The sequence below is a fragment of the Oncorhynchus tshawytscha genome, unplaced genomic scaffold, assembly GCF_018296145.1.
Source record: "Oncorhynchus tshawytscha isolate Ot180627B unplaced genomic scaffold, Otsh_v2.0 Un_contig_10316_pilon_pilon, whole genome shotgun sequence".
Taxonomy (NCBI): domain Eukaryota; kingdom Metazoa; phylum Chordata; class Actinopteri; order Salmoniformes; family Salmonidae; genus Oncorhynchus; species Oncorhynchus tshawytscha.
Genome location: NW_024609065.1, coordinates 15995 through 32235, shown reverse-complemented (window position 1 = coordinate 32235; position 16241 = coordinate 15995). Strand labels below are relative to the sequence as shown.

Below are 16241 nucleotides of genomic sequence, written 5' to 3'. Positions count from 1 at the left end.
ACGGTGGCTAGGAAAAACTACCTAGAAAGGCCAGAACCTAGGAAGAAACCTAGAGAGGAACCAGGCTATGTGGGGTGGCCAGTCCTCTTCTGGCTGTGCCGGGTGGAGATAATAACAGAACATGGCCAAGATGTTAAAATGTTCATAAATGACCAGCATGGTCAAATAATAATATCTCATGACATACATCGAAATTGCTATTATGGTAACCCACCTGGATTTCAGTTTATTTCCAGACTATAGTCCTCCCCAATAAACTATTTAACCTGTGCGGCTTTCTTTAGCCTAACAACAGAAATCTACCATTTTTGATTGGCTTTTAAAAACAAGGAGGCGGTCCTGGAGAGCATTGATACGACAGTCTATTACAATTACTTTCAGTTAGGTTATTTCCACAGCCAGGCACAGGCAGAAGGATCTTTCCATTCTCTATTTTATTTGAGGACGAATAATTCCGAATTACACCAAATATGAAGTCTATTCTGTCAATCGTTGTACTTGGGCTCATTTACAGCGCTGTGGAGGCCAAAGAATGTAAGTATCTTGTTTTATAAAGTCAACGCAACGTTTGGAAATGCACGTCTTTATCGATGTCATACCATCAGTTTGTTTGTACGCTGTTTATATTGTAGTTTTACGTTTTTTTTACTAGGATATTTATTTAAATACCAAACGTATAACTTTTCTGTTTATTAAACACTGTTTCTTGTTAACCCAACATTGTCATGTCATGTGGGAGGAAGGACACCACAACTTCGAGCCCTAGCTAAATAATTTGCATGAACCTTTTCCCATTTTTGCTAGATAATCATCATTTCTACATCCTAATCATTGATTTTTTAATCCTCAACTATTTGCTGACATGCCTGTAAATTGATGTGAGAAGTGTGATGGCACATAATGTAAAGTTAATGTAATGTAAACCTAATGTAACGTGTTTAACCTGATCAAAAATATAACGTTAAGTGATTGTTTCAGTGGATAGGTTATGTTATAGCCTACTTGGTATAGGCCGACATATGACATGACGCCACATTTTGTTATGGCTGGTAATCCCCTCCAGATTTTACTTTCACTTTTAATGAAATGGCTGCTGTCTTTGGCAGCCAGTATTGGCTCGAGCCATAATAAATGTCTGATAACTCACAGACCTTTGTCCCTAAGTGTACTTTACCTTGAAGTAGTAGTTCCCCTTGCTCTGCAAGGGCCGCCGCTTTTGTGGAGCGATGGGTAACGATGCTTCGTGGGTGACTGTTGTTGATGTGTGCAGAGGGTCCCTGGTTCGCGCCCGGGTATGGGCGAGGGGACGGTCAAAAGTTATACTGTTACACCTACCTGTGTGAAATGTAAAGGAATATATTTATGTATTCCAATACCTACAAATGGAATAATAAAACTTTTAAAACTAATGAAAACATATGAATCTCCCTATGGCGTTTCTTTTCGCATTTCTACCAGCTCACCCCAAGGTGCAGGTGTACAGCCGTAACCCAGGGGAACATGGGAAGGACAACACCCTGATCTGTCACGTGAGTGGCTTCCACCCCCCTGACATCAGCATCCAGCTCCTGAAGAACGGCATGGAGATCCCCGACGCCAAGCAGACAGACCTGGCCTTCGAACAGGGATGGCAGTTCCACCTCACCAAGAGTGTTGGATTCACACCAGCCAGCGGAGAGGAGTACACCTGCAGAGTCCGCCACCTGAAGAATCTGAAGACCTACACCTGGGGTGAGTTACTAGTGTAGTTAGAGGAGTACACCTGGGGTGAGTTACTAGTATAGTTAGAGGAGTACACCTGGGGTGAGTTACTAGTGTAGTTAGTAGTTAGAGGAGTACACCTGGGGTGAGTTACTAGTGTAGTTAGGAGTACACCTGCAGAGTCCGAAGAACCTGAAGAATCTGAAGACCTACACCTGGGGTGAGTTACTAGTGTAGTTAGAGGAGTACACCTGGGGTGAGTTACTAGTGTAGTTAGAGGAGTACACCTGGGGTGAGTTACTAGTGTAGTTAGAGGAGTACACCTGGGGTGAGTTAGTAGTTAGAGGAGTACACCTGGGGTGAGTTACTAGTGTAGTTAGAGGAGTATACCTGGGGTGAGTTAGTAGTGTAGTTAATAGTTAGAGGAGTACACCTGGGGTGAGTTACTAGTGTAGTTAGAGGAGTATACCTGGGGTGAGTTACTGATTTAGTTAGTAGTTATAGGAGTACACCTGACTGGCCTATCCTCTCACATCTCCACAAGTGTCTAGGGAGGAAGTACAGGGCTTTTTTTCTGGACAGGGCCCTGGAGAGCTAGGTTCATTATGTGGTCATTGATTTAGATACCAATTGATGAGTCATTAGTTACAGTAAGAGACTGATTTCATGTAGACATGTAGTTTGTGGAAGTCTGTAAAACAATAACAATGCTGTCTGTGTTGTTGTTTTCTCCAGAGGCAGATATGTAAGGATCTGGAGCAGGACATAATGGTAGGTATTCAGATTAATTTATTTATATTTATTTGTTAAAACTGTATCTAATTACATGAACTGTAGCTAACTAGATTAAATCAGAAATAAAACTCATATCTTTACCCTTCTTTCTGAACAGGCGGCCATTCCATCTGTGGTTGTCCAATCCGTGCCAGCCTTGAACTAGAGCTGAGATGACAAACTGGGGCTTTTGTTTTTTGGTAACACTTTGTTGCGACGGTGCCAGTTTCAAGGGTTTTGAATTGACAATCATTACTAAAACACTTACACACAAAATTGTTACGATTTTTTGGGGGGGGCAAGCTATTTTTAATTGACAAATGACACAGCTTCTGATGAACATCCTCAATCAAAGTCACTTCTTTCAAAACAATGAAGGCTTTTATCAAGTATTTTATTTTTAGATTTAAAAAAAAACTTTAATTTCCTTGAAATTGGTACCATTAGATTTGCAAACTTTTTCTCATAATAGAAATAAATAAACAAACTCCATAACTTACACTATTTGACTGTGGTTTTAGCTATAAGCAACAGTGTAATGCAAAGGCTGATATTTGATCAGCATTTTAATTTTTAAGCCCAAATTATTTTCGAGGAAGCCCATGTGATATGCATTTGTGTGACCTGTAAATATCAACGGTCATTTTGGTTTGAAGTCATTTATCAACATAACATCTCATCTTCTGTCTGTCCTTCAACATTCCTGTAAAGGACCAATTATCAACAGTAATAAATGGGGTCTTTTTACAGGCACATTTTGCCAAGTAGAGAACTGTATTTTCATTACTTAAAAAAAAAAAAGATGTGTTCTGTCTTTCGGTGTATTATACAACACTTTTCTGTTCAGTTTGATAAAAATAAATTGTAAACTATTGGACAACTATTTGACTAAATATTTTTAATTAAAAAGATAAAAATACAAAATCATTGGGACCAAAAAATTGCACTTTTTATGATATTTCTTGATTAAATGTCTCTTAACTGTAAGAACTTGTTGTGATCGACTCAGTCATGTTCAAAAGTCCATTTTGATAAGTTATATTCATCATTTAATCAGTAATGTGCTTGTAATAAGCTACTCACATTGCCAAGGCAGGTAGGCAATGTGTGCAGAGGAGTAGTCTACAGCATTATAATGGGTGATGATACAATGATGACATATCAGATCATACACTACTTTATTACCATACTTTGTCTCAATGCAATGCATGTCCAGCATTGTAACTGGTAAAAGGAAGATTGGGGCAACTTTGTAACAGACTGCCATGGCTAGAAGGGATACCGCTTTTGTCAAATTCATGTTTTTTTTTCTTTTGTCATTTCAGCAAACCCTTTTCCAAACCTTATCCAAATTCTCCTAACCTGCTACGAAAAGTCAATTCTCACGTTCGTTTCACAAATGCTGTTTATCTTCTAGCCCTGTAACCTTTTGGGGTCTCAATTTAAGGTTAGGCACAAAGTTAATAGCAACTGTGGTTACGGTTGGGTTTAAAATCAGATAAATGGGTGGGGTTTAGCCATAATTATGACTTTGTGGCTGTATTAACTAGCGAAGATCCTGGATTAACCTCGGGAAACATCGAGAGGTGAAGCCTGCATAGCAACTGTGAAGTACGATTTTCAATTGGCGCATTAATCGAAGTGGGTGCGGCTTCACTACATATCACGAAGAATATATATTTTGCTTTCTTCAGACACCGGCTGCAAAGTCTGTTTTGTTTGTCGCAGTTTTATATTTTTTTTCAGCCTTGGAAAGAAATCATGAAAACTGTTTTGTCCGTGATCGCTTTCTGCGTCTTCCTGGGGTTCATAAACGCAAAAGAATGTAAGAGGTTAAGAGTTATCACTTTGTCATAATTATTGAAGGGATTGTCTTTGTCACCCATGACCTTCGTGAAAACAAGTTAGATATTTCCTTAACATTGTTTTAAGGAAACAATAAACAAAGTATTAGGCAGCTATTATTACTTGATACAATATTGAATTTGATGTTTACTATTAGTGCCAATATATACGCATTGAATAACATTCTTAAATGGCAAAAAAGTCTAAAAATAAATCGTAAGGTTTTTGAAGTGTTTGTTTTTATATCTATATATCATTTAACCCCTTATTTTTGTGCAAAACGTGTTTGTGAGAGTCTTCCCTTTCCATAGAGGGGTCATAATAGTTTACCGAGGTAAAGAGTGTTTGAAGATGGATATTCAACGGATATTCGCGATTTCAAACCTCAATAGCTTTCAAACCACTTGAGCCACAGACTCCAAATAAGTGTCATGATGTTGGAAAAAATTGCAGCACAACATTGCACAGGTCTTATTTTCACGATTTTGACATGAATTCGCTTTCCAAAGCTAATAAACATGTGGAAATGTGAGCAAAATGTTGTAGTCCTAGTTAGTTAGGGAGCGTAAACAAAGTTCAAACTTTTTTTTTTACATTTGAATTTCAATATCTCCTTGGTCATGTGACCTAATGACTTCAAACAGGGTTCAGAATGTCCACTGACTACCCTTCTATATTGCACACTCTTGTTTGTGTACTCTATAATCACACAGTGCAACGTACATTTTTCATAGTTTTAAATTGCAATAACTCCTTGGTCCCTAAGAAGCGTGCAGTAGATATACCCCCATATTGCATAACCTCTGGTCATGTATCTTCTATATTGTTGTACATGATTATTATTTTGACAATTAGGGGGTTCAGTCCAGTGTTGGGTTTACCCTTTTCTTTATTATTTATCTATAGTATTTTGTAGTTTTTAAGTACTTATATTCCCTGTTTTTTATTTTTCCACAGTATTTAACAGCGGTACACGATAGGAGAGAGACAGATAATATCTCCTTTTGTCGTTAATATCAACCATAAAGGAAAAGGGCAAAGTACGAGAGTCATGTTGTTATTTATCCAAAGCAGGGATGGAGAGTGAGATGGTGAGGTAGACTGGACAGGGATGGAGAGTGAGCTGGTGAGGTAGACGACAGGGATGGAGAGTGAGCTGGTGAGGTAGACTGGACAGGGATGGAGAGTGAGCTGGTGAGGTAGACTGGACAGGGATGGAGAGTGAGATGGTGAGGTAGACTGGACAGGGATGGAGAGTGAGATGGTGAGGTAGACTGGACAGGGATGGAGAGTGAGATGGTGAGGTAGACTGGACAGGGATGGAGAGTGAGCTGGTGAGGTAGACTGGACAGGGATGGAGAGTGAGATGGTGAGGTAGACTGGACAGGGATGGAGAGTGAGCTGGTGAGGTAGACTGGACAGGGATGGAGAGTGATCTGGTGAGGTAGACTGGACAGGGATGGAGACTCTTCAGTGTGGATGGGGTACAGCAGACATTAACCCTGGTTGATGTACATGTCAGAGCCTCTTCAGTGTGGATGAGGTACAGCAGACATTAACCCTGGTTGATGTACATGTCAGAGCCTCTTCAGTGTGGATGGGGTAGAGCAGACATTATCCCTGATTGATGTACATGTCAGAGCCTCTTCAGTGTGGATGGGGTAGAGCAGACATTATCCCTGGTTGATGTACATGTCAGAGCCTCTTCAGTGTGGATGGGGTAGAGCAGACATTATCCCTGGTTGATGTACATGTCAGAGCCTCTTCAGTGTGGATGGGGTAGAGCAGACATTATCCCTGGTTGATGTACATGTCAGAGACTCTTCAGTGTGGATGGGGTAGAGCAGACATTAACCCTGGTTGATGTACATGTCAGAGCCTCTTCAGTGTGGATGGGGTACAGCAGACATTAACCCTGGTTGATGTACATGTCAGAGCCTCTTCAGTGTGGATGGGGTAGAGCAGACATTAACCCTGGTTGATGTACATGTCAGAGCCTCTTCAGTGTGGATGGGGTAGAGCAGACATTAACCCTGGTTGATGTACATGTCAGAGCCTCTTCAGTGTGGATGGGGTAGAGCAGACATTAACCCTGGTGGATGTACATGTCAGAGCCTCTTCAGTGTGGATGGGGTAGAGCAGACATTATCCCTGGTGGATGTACATGTCAGAGCCTCTTCAGTGTGGATGGGGTACAGCAGACATTAACCCTGGTGGATGTACATGTCAAAGCCTCTTCAGTGTGGATGAGGTAGAGCAGACATTATCCCTGGTTGATGTACATGTCAGAGCCTCTTCAGTGTGGATGGGGTAGAGCAGACATTAACCCTGGTGGATGTACATGTCAGAGCCTCTTCAGTGTGGATGGGGTAGAGCAGACATTATCCCTGGTTGATGTACATGTCAGAGCCTCTTCAGTGTGGATGGGGTACAGCAGACATTAACCCTGGTGGATGTACATGTCAAAGCCTCTTCAGTGTGGATGAGGTACAGCAGACATTATCAACAACAAAGACTACACTTCCTGTTTGTGTTCTTACCTCTGTTGAACTCTTATCTTCATTCCTAGTTACAGCACATGGAACCACCGTTGGCAAAACATTCAATCTAAAACAAAACAAAGTGCAACACGTTATAAATAATATCAACGATGAATGACAAATTAGCCATCCATTGTGTTATATTATAAATTGTCTTAGTTGCCGTCACTGTTGTCAAAAGATTATAAACATGTTAAATAAAGTTACTAACCCAGTCAGTCTTTGGGCCACATGAACTCTGAAATCATAGGCCTGAACTGAGCACATGGCTGAACTGAACACATGGCTGAACTGAACACATGGCTGAACTGAACACATGACTGAACTGAACACATGGCTGAACTGAACACATGGCTGAACTGAACACATGGCTGAACTGAACACAACTGGCTGAACTGAACACATGGCTGAACTGAACACATGGCTGAACTGAACACATGGCTGAACTGAACACATGGCTGAACTGAACACATGGCTGAACTGAACACATGGCTGAACACATGGCTGAACTGAACACAACACATGGCTGAACTGAACACATGGCTGAACTGAACACATGGCTGAACTGAACACATGGCTGAACTGAACACATGGCTGAACTGAACACATGGCTGAACTGAACATGGCTGATGGCTGAACTGAACACATGGCTGAACTGAACACATGGCTGAACTGAACACATGGCTGAACTGAACACATGGCTGAACTGAACATGGCATGGCTGAACTGAACACATGGCTGAACTGAACACATGGCTGAACTGAACACATGGCTGAACTGAACACATGGCTGAACTGAACACATGGCTGAACTGAAACACATGGCTGAACTGAACACATGGCTGAACTGACTGAACTGAACACATGGCTGAACTGAGCACATGGCTGAACTGAACACATGGCTGAACTGAACACATGGCTGAACACACATGGCTGAACATGGCTGAACTGAACACATGGCTGAACTGAACACATGGCTGAACTGAACACATGGCTGAACTGAACACATGGCTGAACTGAACACATGGCTGAACTGAACACATGGCTGAACTGAACACATGGCTGAACTGAGCACATGGCTGAACTGAACACATGGCTGAACTGAACACATGACTGAACTGAACACATGGCTGAACTGAACACATGGCTGTCCCACACAACTCCATAAAAATAAAGAATTTACACTTACTTTGGATTAACTGTCATTACATACCGGACATGTTTAGTATATCCTCAGCCATTTCTTTTCGCAGTTGCTCCATGTGTTTTTTTGTGAAGGTTTTATATCAATTTGGGATGTTGGGGAAGTTCTGTGCAACTTCCTTTAGCCATCTACACCTAAAGAAATAAAATAAGAGTGTTTGACCTGATTGTCACATAACAGCTAACCATTCATTATATAAAATATAACCATCAAACCTGCATTACAGCTGAAGGTGTCCTGCTGCATGATGAGAGTTATTTCCCCTTCCTTTCCACTTCCTGTCCACCCAGTATTCTATTTTTTTGAATTGTAAACGTAATGGAAGTCTGATTAGTTTATAGGCAAATGAATACACAAGCCACATTTGTATGCTGTTTTCCTTATCACTATAATCTAGTAGAGGTCATTTCCTTCATGCCCCCATTCTACACAAAGCCTAAATTATAGGCACTGAACTATTTACAGGACAAAAAATAAATAAATAGCATATAGGATCCAACCCTCACAGAGTGAATAAATGTAGAGCGTTTGTAGACTTTAAGAAAAAAAATATGAAGTGACAGTTTCATCCCCCCCCCCCAAAATGTTGTTGCATTGATGCATTGTGTCTTCTAACTGTCCAAGAATAGGATCCAAAGTGTTTGGAAATATTTGTTACCCATAAATACAAAGGAGGAGGTGTATCCTCGTACCTCTGGCACGTCAGTCAGACTGACAGGCTGTGTAAAAACCTTTATGATGGGGCCGGCAACAGAGTGCCCATTGGCTAAGCACCACAGGGACCAATCAGGAGAGATGGAGTTCCCATTGGCTAAGCACCACAGAGACCAATCAGGAGAGATGGAGTTCCCATTGGCTAAGCACCACAGGGACCAATCAGGAGAGATGGAGTTCCCATTGGCTAAGCACCACAGGGACCAATCAGGAGAGATGGAGTTCCCATTGGCTAAGCACCACAGAGACCAATCAGGAGAGATGGAGTTCCCATTGGCTAAGCACCACAGAGACCAATCAGGAGAGATGGAGTTCCCATTGGCTAAGCACCACAGAGACCAATCAGGAGAGATGGAGTTCCCATTGGCTAAGCACCACAGAGACCAATCAGGAGAGATGGAGTTCCCATTGGCTAAGCACCACAGGGACCAATCAGGAGAGATGGAGTTCCCATTGGCTAAGCACCACAGGGACCAATCAGGAGAGATGGACTTCCCATTGGCTAAGCACCACAGAGACCAATCAGGAGAGAATACATACAGGTCAAGGGTGCCAATTGAAAGTCAAGGGGTGTGTCTGTGGCTTTAGGATTACTCTCTATTTACAGAGAAACCCCTGTGGTTCAAGTCAAGAGCTACTCTTCCCCTTTTCTGTCTGCTCTGCGCATGTCTGAGAGTGACAGAGCCATACAACCATTTGCGGATCTTTTCAGTGTCCAGGTGAAAGATAGTTATTGGGAGGCTGGAACATTTTGTTTAACTTCAAAAACATTTTTTTAAACACCCATGTAAAATGAAGGCCTGCAAGAGCTTACAGATTTAAGTCTAATAGCATGTGAGACGAAAGTAGACAAACATCAGAGTGTGAGATATGAAGGTATAGTCAGAGGACATTCTGAACCTTGTTTGAAGTCAGTAGGTCACATGACCAGGGAGCTATTGAAGTTTAGAATGTTGAAAAATTCATGTAAAATCATGTGACCTGCCTGACTGTACCATTCCCTCCTCCCCCTGTAGCTCCCCCCAAGGTGCAGGTGTACAGCCGTAACCCAGGGCAACATGGGAAGGACAACACCCTGATCTGTCACGTGAGTGGCTTCCACCCCCCTGACATCAGCATCCAGCTCCTGAAGAACGGCATGGAGATCCCCGACGCCAAGCAGACAGACCTGGCCTTCGAACAGGGATGGCAGTTCCACCTCACCAAGAGTGTTGGATTCACACCAGCCAGCGGAGAGGAGTACACCTGCAGAGTCCGTCACCTGAAGGATCTGAAGACCTACACCTGGGGTGAGTTACTAGTGTAGTTAGAGGAGTAGTACACCTGGGGTGAGTTAAGACCTACACCTGGGGTTGAGTAGTTAGTAGGAGTTACACCTGGGGTGAGTTACTAGTGTAGTAGTTAGAGGACCTACACCTGGGGTGAGTTACTAGTGTAGTTAGAGGAGTACACCTGGGGTGAGTTACTAGTGTAGTTAGAGGAGGGGTACACCTGGGGTGAGTTACTAGTATAGTTAGTAGTTAGAGGAGTACACCTGGGGTGAGTTACTAGTGTAGTTAGAGGAGTACACCTGGGGTGAGTTACTAGTGTAGTTAGAGGAGTAAACCTGGGGTGAGTTACTAGTGTAGTTAGTACACCTGGGGTGAGTTACTAGTGTAGTTAGAGTACACCTGAAGAATCTGGGGGTGAGTTACTAGTGTAGTTAGAGGAGTACACCTGGGGTGAGTTAGTTACTAGTTAGTTAGAGGAGTACACCTGGGGTGAGTTACTAGTGTAGTTAGAGGAGTACACCTGGGGTGAGTTACTAGTATAGTTAGTAGTTAGAGGAGTACACCTGAGTTAGTGTAGTTAGAGGAGTACACCTGGGGTGAGTTACTAGTGTAGTTAGAGGAGTAAACCTGGGGTGAGTTACTAGTGTAGTTAGAGGAGTACACCTGGGGTGAGTTACTAGTAAATTACACCTGGGGTGAGTTACTCACCTGGGGTGAGTTACTAGTGTAGTTAGAGGAGTACACCTGGGGTGAGTTACTAGTGTAGTTACCCTGCAGAGTCCGCCACCTGAAGAATCTGAAGACCTACACCTGGGGTGAGTTACTAATGTAGTTAGGTGAGTACACCTGGGGTGAGCAGTTAGTAGTTACCCTGGGGGTGAGTTCTAATGGTTAGCTGTTTAGGTGAGTAGTTAGAGTACACCTGGGGTGAGTTACTAGTGTAGTTAGAGGAGTACACCTGGGGTGAGTTACTTGTAGTTCTATGGAGCTGGGGTGAGTTACTAGGTTAGTAGTGAGTTGGGGTGACCCTAGTATAGTTAGTAGTTAGAGGAGTACACCTGGGGTGAGCTACTGTATTTAGTAGTTAGATGAGCAGTATAGTTAGTAGTTAGAGGAGTACACCTGAGTTACTAGTGTAGTTAGAGGAGTACACCTGGGGTGAGCTACTAGTATTTAGTATGGAGCTGTTTACTAGTATAGTTAGTAGTTAGAGCACCTGGGGTGAGTTACTAGTATAGTTAGGAGTTAGAGGAGTACACCTGGGGTGAGTTACTAGTGTAGTTAGAGGAGTACCCTGGGGTCCTTACTAGTATTTAGTAGTTAGGAGCTGTTTAGGTGATGAGCACCTTGAGTTAGTGTTAGGAGTACACCTGGGGTGATTCTATGTAGTTAGCTGTTTAGGTGATGAGCAGCTTGACCCTGGGATCCTATTCTTATGGAGCTGTTTAGGTGTTATGAGCAGCTTGACCCTGTCCTTCAAACCCGGGTATTCTATTAACTGGCTCCTGTGTTTGTGTGTGACCATCATCACCTGCAGTTTGTTTAGGTGATGAGCAGCTTGACCCTGTCCTTCTATTCTATGGAGCTGTTTAGGTGATGAGCAGCTTGACCCTGTCCTTCTATTCTATATGAAGCTGTTTAGGTGATGAGCAGCTTGACCCTGTCCTTCTATTCTATGGAGCTGTTTAGGTGATGAGCAGCTTGACCCTGTCCTTCTATTCTATTGAGCTGTTTAGGTGATGAGCAGCTTGACCCTGTCCTTCTATTCTATGGAGCTGTTTAGGTGATGAGCAGCTTGACCCTGTCATTCCATTCTATGGAGCTGTTTAGGTGATGAGCAGCTTGACCCTGTCCTTCTATTCTAATGGAGCTGTTTAGGTGATGAGCAGCTTGACCCTGTCCTTCTATTCTATGGAGCTGTTTAGGTGATGAACAGCTTGACCCTGTCCTTAATGTCTATTTGTGTCACGCCCTGACCTCAGAGATCCTTATTTATTCTCTATGTTTGGTTGGGTCAGGGTGTGACTCTGGTGGGAAAATCTATGTTTTCTATTTCTTTGTTGTTTTTGCCATGTGTGGTTCCCAATCAGAGGCAGCTGTCTATCGTTGTCTCTGATTGGGGATCATATATATAAGTAGTGAATTTCCGTTTGGGTTTTGTGGGGTGTTGTTTTCTGTTTAGTGTGTTACCTGACAGAACTGTTTGCTTTCAAGTTATTTTGTTTGAGTGTTTTTTTTTTAAATAATAAAAATCACGAACACTTTCCACGCTGCACTTTGGTCCACTCCTTTGGTCCACTCCTTTGGTCCACTCCTTTGGTCCACTCCTTTGGTCCACTCCTTTGGTCCACTCCTTTGGTCCACTCCTTTGGTCCACTCCTTTGGTCCACTCCTTTGGTCCACTCCTTTGGTCCACTCCTTTGGTCCACTCCTTTGGTCCACTCCTTTGGTCCACTCCTTTGGTCCACTCCTTTCGACAATAGCCGTTACAAGTTGATTGTTGGGTTAAAATACTAAATCCCATTTTACTGGCATAAGCCATGGTAGGATTGTAGTTAGTTGGGAGTCTGAATGTAAAAACAATAACATTGCTGTCTGTGTTCTTGTTGTTTTCTCCAGAGGCAGATATGTAAGGATCTGGAACAGGACATAATGGTAGGTATTCAGATTCATTAATTTATATTTATTTATAATAGTAATATATGCCATTTTGTAGATGTTTTAATCCAATGTGATTTACAGTCATGCGTGTCTATACACTACCGTTCAGTTTGGGGTCACTTAGAAATTTCCTTGTTTTTGAAAGAAAAGCTTCTTTTTTTTGTCCATTAAATAACATCAAATTGATCAGAAATACAGTGTTGACATTGTTAATGTTGTAAATGACTATTGTAGCTGGAAACTGCTGATTTTTAATGGAATATCTACATAGGCGTACAGAGGGCCATTATCAGCAACCATCACTCCTGTGTTCCAATGGCACGTTGTGTTAGCTAATCCAAGTTTATCATTTTAAAAGGCTAATTGATCCTGAGAAAACCCTTTTGCAGTTATGTTAGAACAGCTGAAAACTGTTGTTCTGATTAAAGAAGCAACAAAACTGGCCTTCTTTAGACTAGTTGAGTATCTGGAGCATCAGCATTTGTGGGTTCGATTACAGGCTCAAAATGGCCAGAAACAAATCACTTTCTTCTGAAACGTGTCAGTCTATTATTGTTCTGAGAAATGAAGGCTATTCCATGCGAGAAATTGCCAAGAAACTGAAGATCGCGTACAACACTGTGTACTACTCCCTTCACAGAACAGCGCAAACTGAAGCTAACCAGAAAAGAAATAGGAGTGGGAGGCCCCGGTGCACAATTGAGAAAGAGGACAAGTACATTAGAGTGTCTAGTTTGAGGTTCTTCAGGAAGCATGGGGTGAAATCTCTTCAAATGACTTCAACAAACTGACAACTATAATGCCAAAGATCTGCTAGGCTTTAATTGCTGCAAAAAGCTACGTTTGAAGGACACAATTATTATTTCAATTAAAAATCATTACCGGTATTTATAAAACCTTGTCAACGTCTTGACTATATTTCATATTCATTTTAAAACTAATTTCATGTATGTTTTCATGGAAGACAAGGACATTTCGAAGTGACCCCAAACTTTTGAATGTATTTATTGAAACTGTATCTAATTAGATTAACTGTAACTAGATTAAATCATAACTAAAACTCCTACCTTTACCCATCTTTCTGAACAGGGGGCCATTCCATCTGTGACCAGCCCTACACTAGATCTGAGATGACTGTAATTTTCCCTGCTCAACATGGGCTTTCATTTTCATTTTTGATAACACTTTGTGCCAAGGTGCCAGTTTCAAGGGTTTCGAGTTTTAGAGAATCATTACTAAATACTTAAATGATTACAGTTGTGTGGGTGACCTCTTCTAGAAAATCTGCCAGTACTTCTGGCTGAGAATCCAATGTGTGGGTGACCTCTTCTAGAAAATCTGTCTGTACTTCTGGCTGAGAATACAATGTGTGGGTGACCACTTCTAGAAAATCTGTCTGTACTTCTGGCTGAGAATCCAATGTGTGGGTGACCACTTCTAGAAAATCTGTCTGTACTTCTGGCTGAGAATCCAATGTGTGGGTGACCACTTCTAGAAAATCTGTCTGTACTTCTGGCTGAGAATCCAATGTGTGGGTGACCACTTCTAGAAAATCTGTCTGTACTTCTGGCTGAGAATCCAATGTGTGGGTGACCACTTCTAGAAAATCTGTCTGTACTTCTGGCTGAGAATCCAATGTGTGGGTGACCACTTCTAGAAAATCTGTCTGTACTTCTGGCTGAGAATCCAATGTGTGGGTGACCACTTCTAGAAAATCTGTCTGTACTTCTGGCTGAGAATCCAATGTGTGGGTGACCACTTCTAGAAAATCTGTCTGTACTTCTGGCTGAGAATCCAATGTGTGGGTGACCACTTCTAGAAAATCTGCCGGTATTTCTGGCTGAGAATCACGTTCTTTTCTATAAAAACAATAATTAATGATGGATCAAGTATATTCATTATATATTTTTTTAGACGTGTGGGGACTCCTTGTAGTCCTTTAATATCCTTGAAGTTGGTACCATTAAGTTGTGAGCACTATTTTTTTTTAAACATCATTTTAAACACCTTTTGTTGATGTGGTTTTAGTTACAAGCACAAATCGTCAACAATGTAAAATTTGATTAAAAATATATTTAAAAGCCCAAATAATTTGCAGAACATCCATTGTTGTATTTGCTTATAAACTAGAAAAGTCCTTTTTGCTTTGGAGTCATTTTTTTCATCAACACCATGAAATCAAATCTTGTGTCCTTCAATGTTTCTGTAAATTACCAGTTATCAACAGTCTAATAAAATAGTCGTTTTTTATTTATTTTTAGGAATATTGTTTGATAATTAGAGAACTGTATTTTTACGATGGGTTTTCTTTCAAAAGCAGCGTCTGTTTTTCAATCTTTGAGTGACACAGAACCAGGGTCAGTCCCCAGAGGACTGGAGTTGTGCCTATCCCTGGTCTACAGTGTTGTCAGAATGTTTATTTTAGCAACGCCCATATATGTATGTCCGTACAGTGTTGTCAGAATGTTTATTTTAGGAACGCCCATATATGTATGTCCCTACAGTGTTGTCAGAATGTTTATTTTAGGAACGCCCATATATGTATGTCCCTACAGTGTTGTCAGAATGTTTATTTTAGGAACGCCCATATATGTATGTCCCTACAGTGTTGTCAGAATGTTTATTTTAGGAACGCCCATATATGTATGTCCATACCGTTTGTAAAACACAAATGTAATTTTTTAAAAGATGGCTGTTCTGGACAAGACCAAAAAAACAAGACATTGGTGCATTCTTACTGGGGTGTAGCCTACCATGTCCTGCAATGGAATTTTATGAATGCTCATGTGGTAGGCCCACCGTTTGTAAAACAGGCTGTTGCATTGGATTTATTAGTCCCGATTCCTGTTGACTAATCAATTTGGATACAAACTTGAAACCGCTGACTGTGACATTTTATACTACTGGACAGCTGTTGTGAGTAGCCTGGTCGGCTGACCGTGACATTTTATACTACTGGACAGCTGTTGTGAGTAGCCTGGTCGGCTGACCGTGACATTTTATACTACTGGACAGCTGTTGTGAGTAGCCTGGTCGGCTGACCGTGACATTTTATACTACTGGACAGCTGTTGTGAGTAGCCTGGTCGGCTGACCATGACATTTTAAACTACTGGACAGCCGTTGTGAGTAGCCTGGTCGGCCATTTTACTTTTTTGACCTGTCCTGTTTTTAGAATATGTTGTTTGTTAATGTCAGCAGTTTTTATTTTTTTATTTATTTGATTGAGTGTGATTTAGGTCAGGCTATTTGATCAGAGAAACCTGCATGATGTAAAAAAAGTTTTCTGGCTCATTACATTGTCATACATTTTTATCTCTGCTATAGAAGAGGCCACATCCTCTTTCTACCAGATGCTATATCTGACGGAATGTAGCACTGCATCTCTCCAACGGCACCCTGGAGAGGCATGCTGGGAATGGACTAGATAAATATTTGGAGTCCCTGCCTTTGACTAAGTGGGCACTTCTTATCACAGGGCGGCGTCAGCGCTCACCTAAAAAGCCCATATGCCACTGGTTGAGAGAAGTTGT

The 16241-nt window shown here is 41.6% G+C and overlaps 2 protein-coding genes across 2 annotated transcripts; both read left to right on the top strand.

Moving 5' to 3' along the window:
• Positions 1-374: 374 nt before the first annotated feature.
• On the top strand, positions 375-3358 carry LOC112239310 (beta-2-microglobulin). The gene is made up of 4 exons (XM_024407788.2): positions 375-534; positions 1459-1731; positions 2437-2472; positions 2594-3358. Exons 1-3 carry the CDS (start codon positions 471-473, stop codon positions 2448-2450), a joined length of 351 nt encoding a protein of 116 aa, XP_024263556.2. The 5' UTR covers positions 375-470; the 3' UTR covers positions 2451-2472; positions 2594-3358.
• A 749-nt stretch (positions 3359-4107) lies between these two features.
• LOC112239311 (beta-2-microglobulin-like) lies at positions 4108-14847 on the top strand. Its single transcript, XM_042314098.1, has 4 exons — positions 4108-4300; positions 9794-10066; positions 12668-12703; positions 13799-14847. The coding sequence occupies exons 1-3, from the start codon at positions 4237-4239 to the stop codon at positions 12679-12681; spliced, it is 351 nt and encodes a 116-aa protein (XP_042170032.1). The 5' UTR covers positions 4108-4236; the 3' UTR covers positions 12682-12703; positions 13799-14847.
• The last annotated feature ends 1394 nt before the right edge of the window (positions 14848-16241 follow it).

What these genes read in the sequence shown, in the direction of transcription:
- LOC112239310 (XM_024407788.2), top strand. Translation starts at nt 471, where the DNA reads ATGAAGTCTATTCTGTCAATCGTTGTACTTGGGCTCATTTACAGCGCT. An exon ending in CGCTGTGGAGGCCAAAGAAT is followed by an intron (nt 535 to 1,458) that starts GTAAGTATCTTG and finishes CATTTCTACCAG; the next exon opens with CTCACCCCAAGGTGCAGGTG.
- LOC112239311 (XM_042314098.1), top strand. Translation starts at nt 4,237, where the DNA reads ATGAAAACTGTTTTGTCCGTGATCGCTTTCTGCGTCTTCCTGGGGTTC. An exon ending in GTTCATAAACGCAAAAGAAT is followed by an intron (nt 4,301 to 9,793) that starts GTAAGAGGTTAA and finishes CTCCCCCTGTAG; the next exon opens with CTCCCCCCAAGGTGCAGGTG.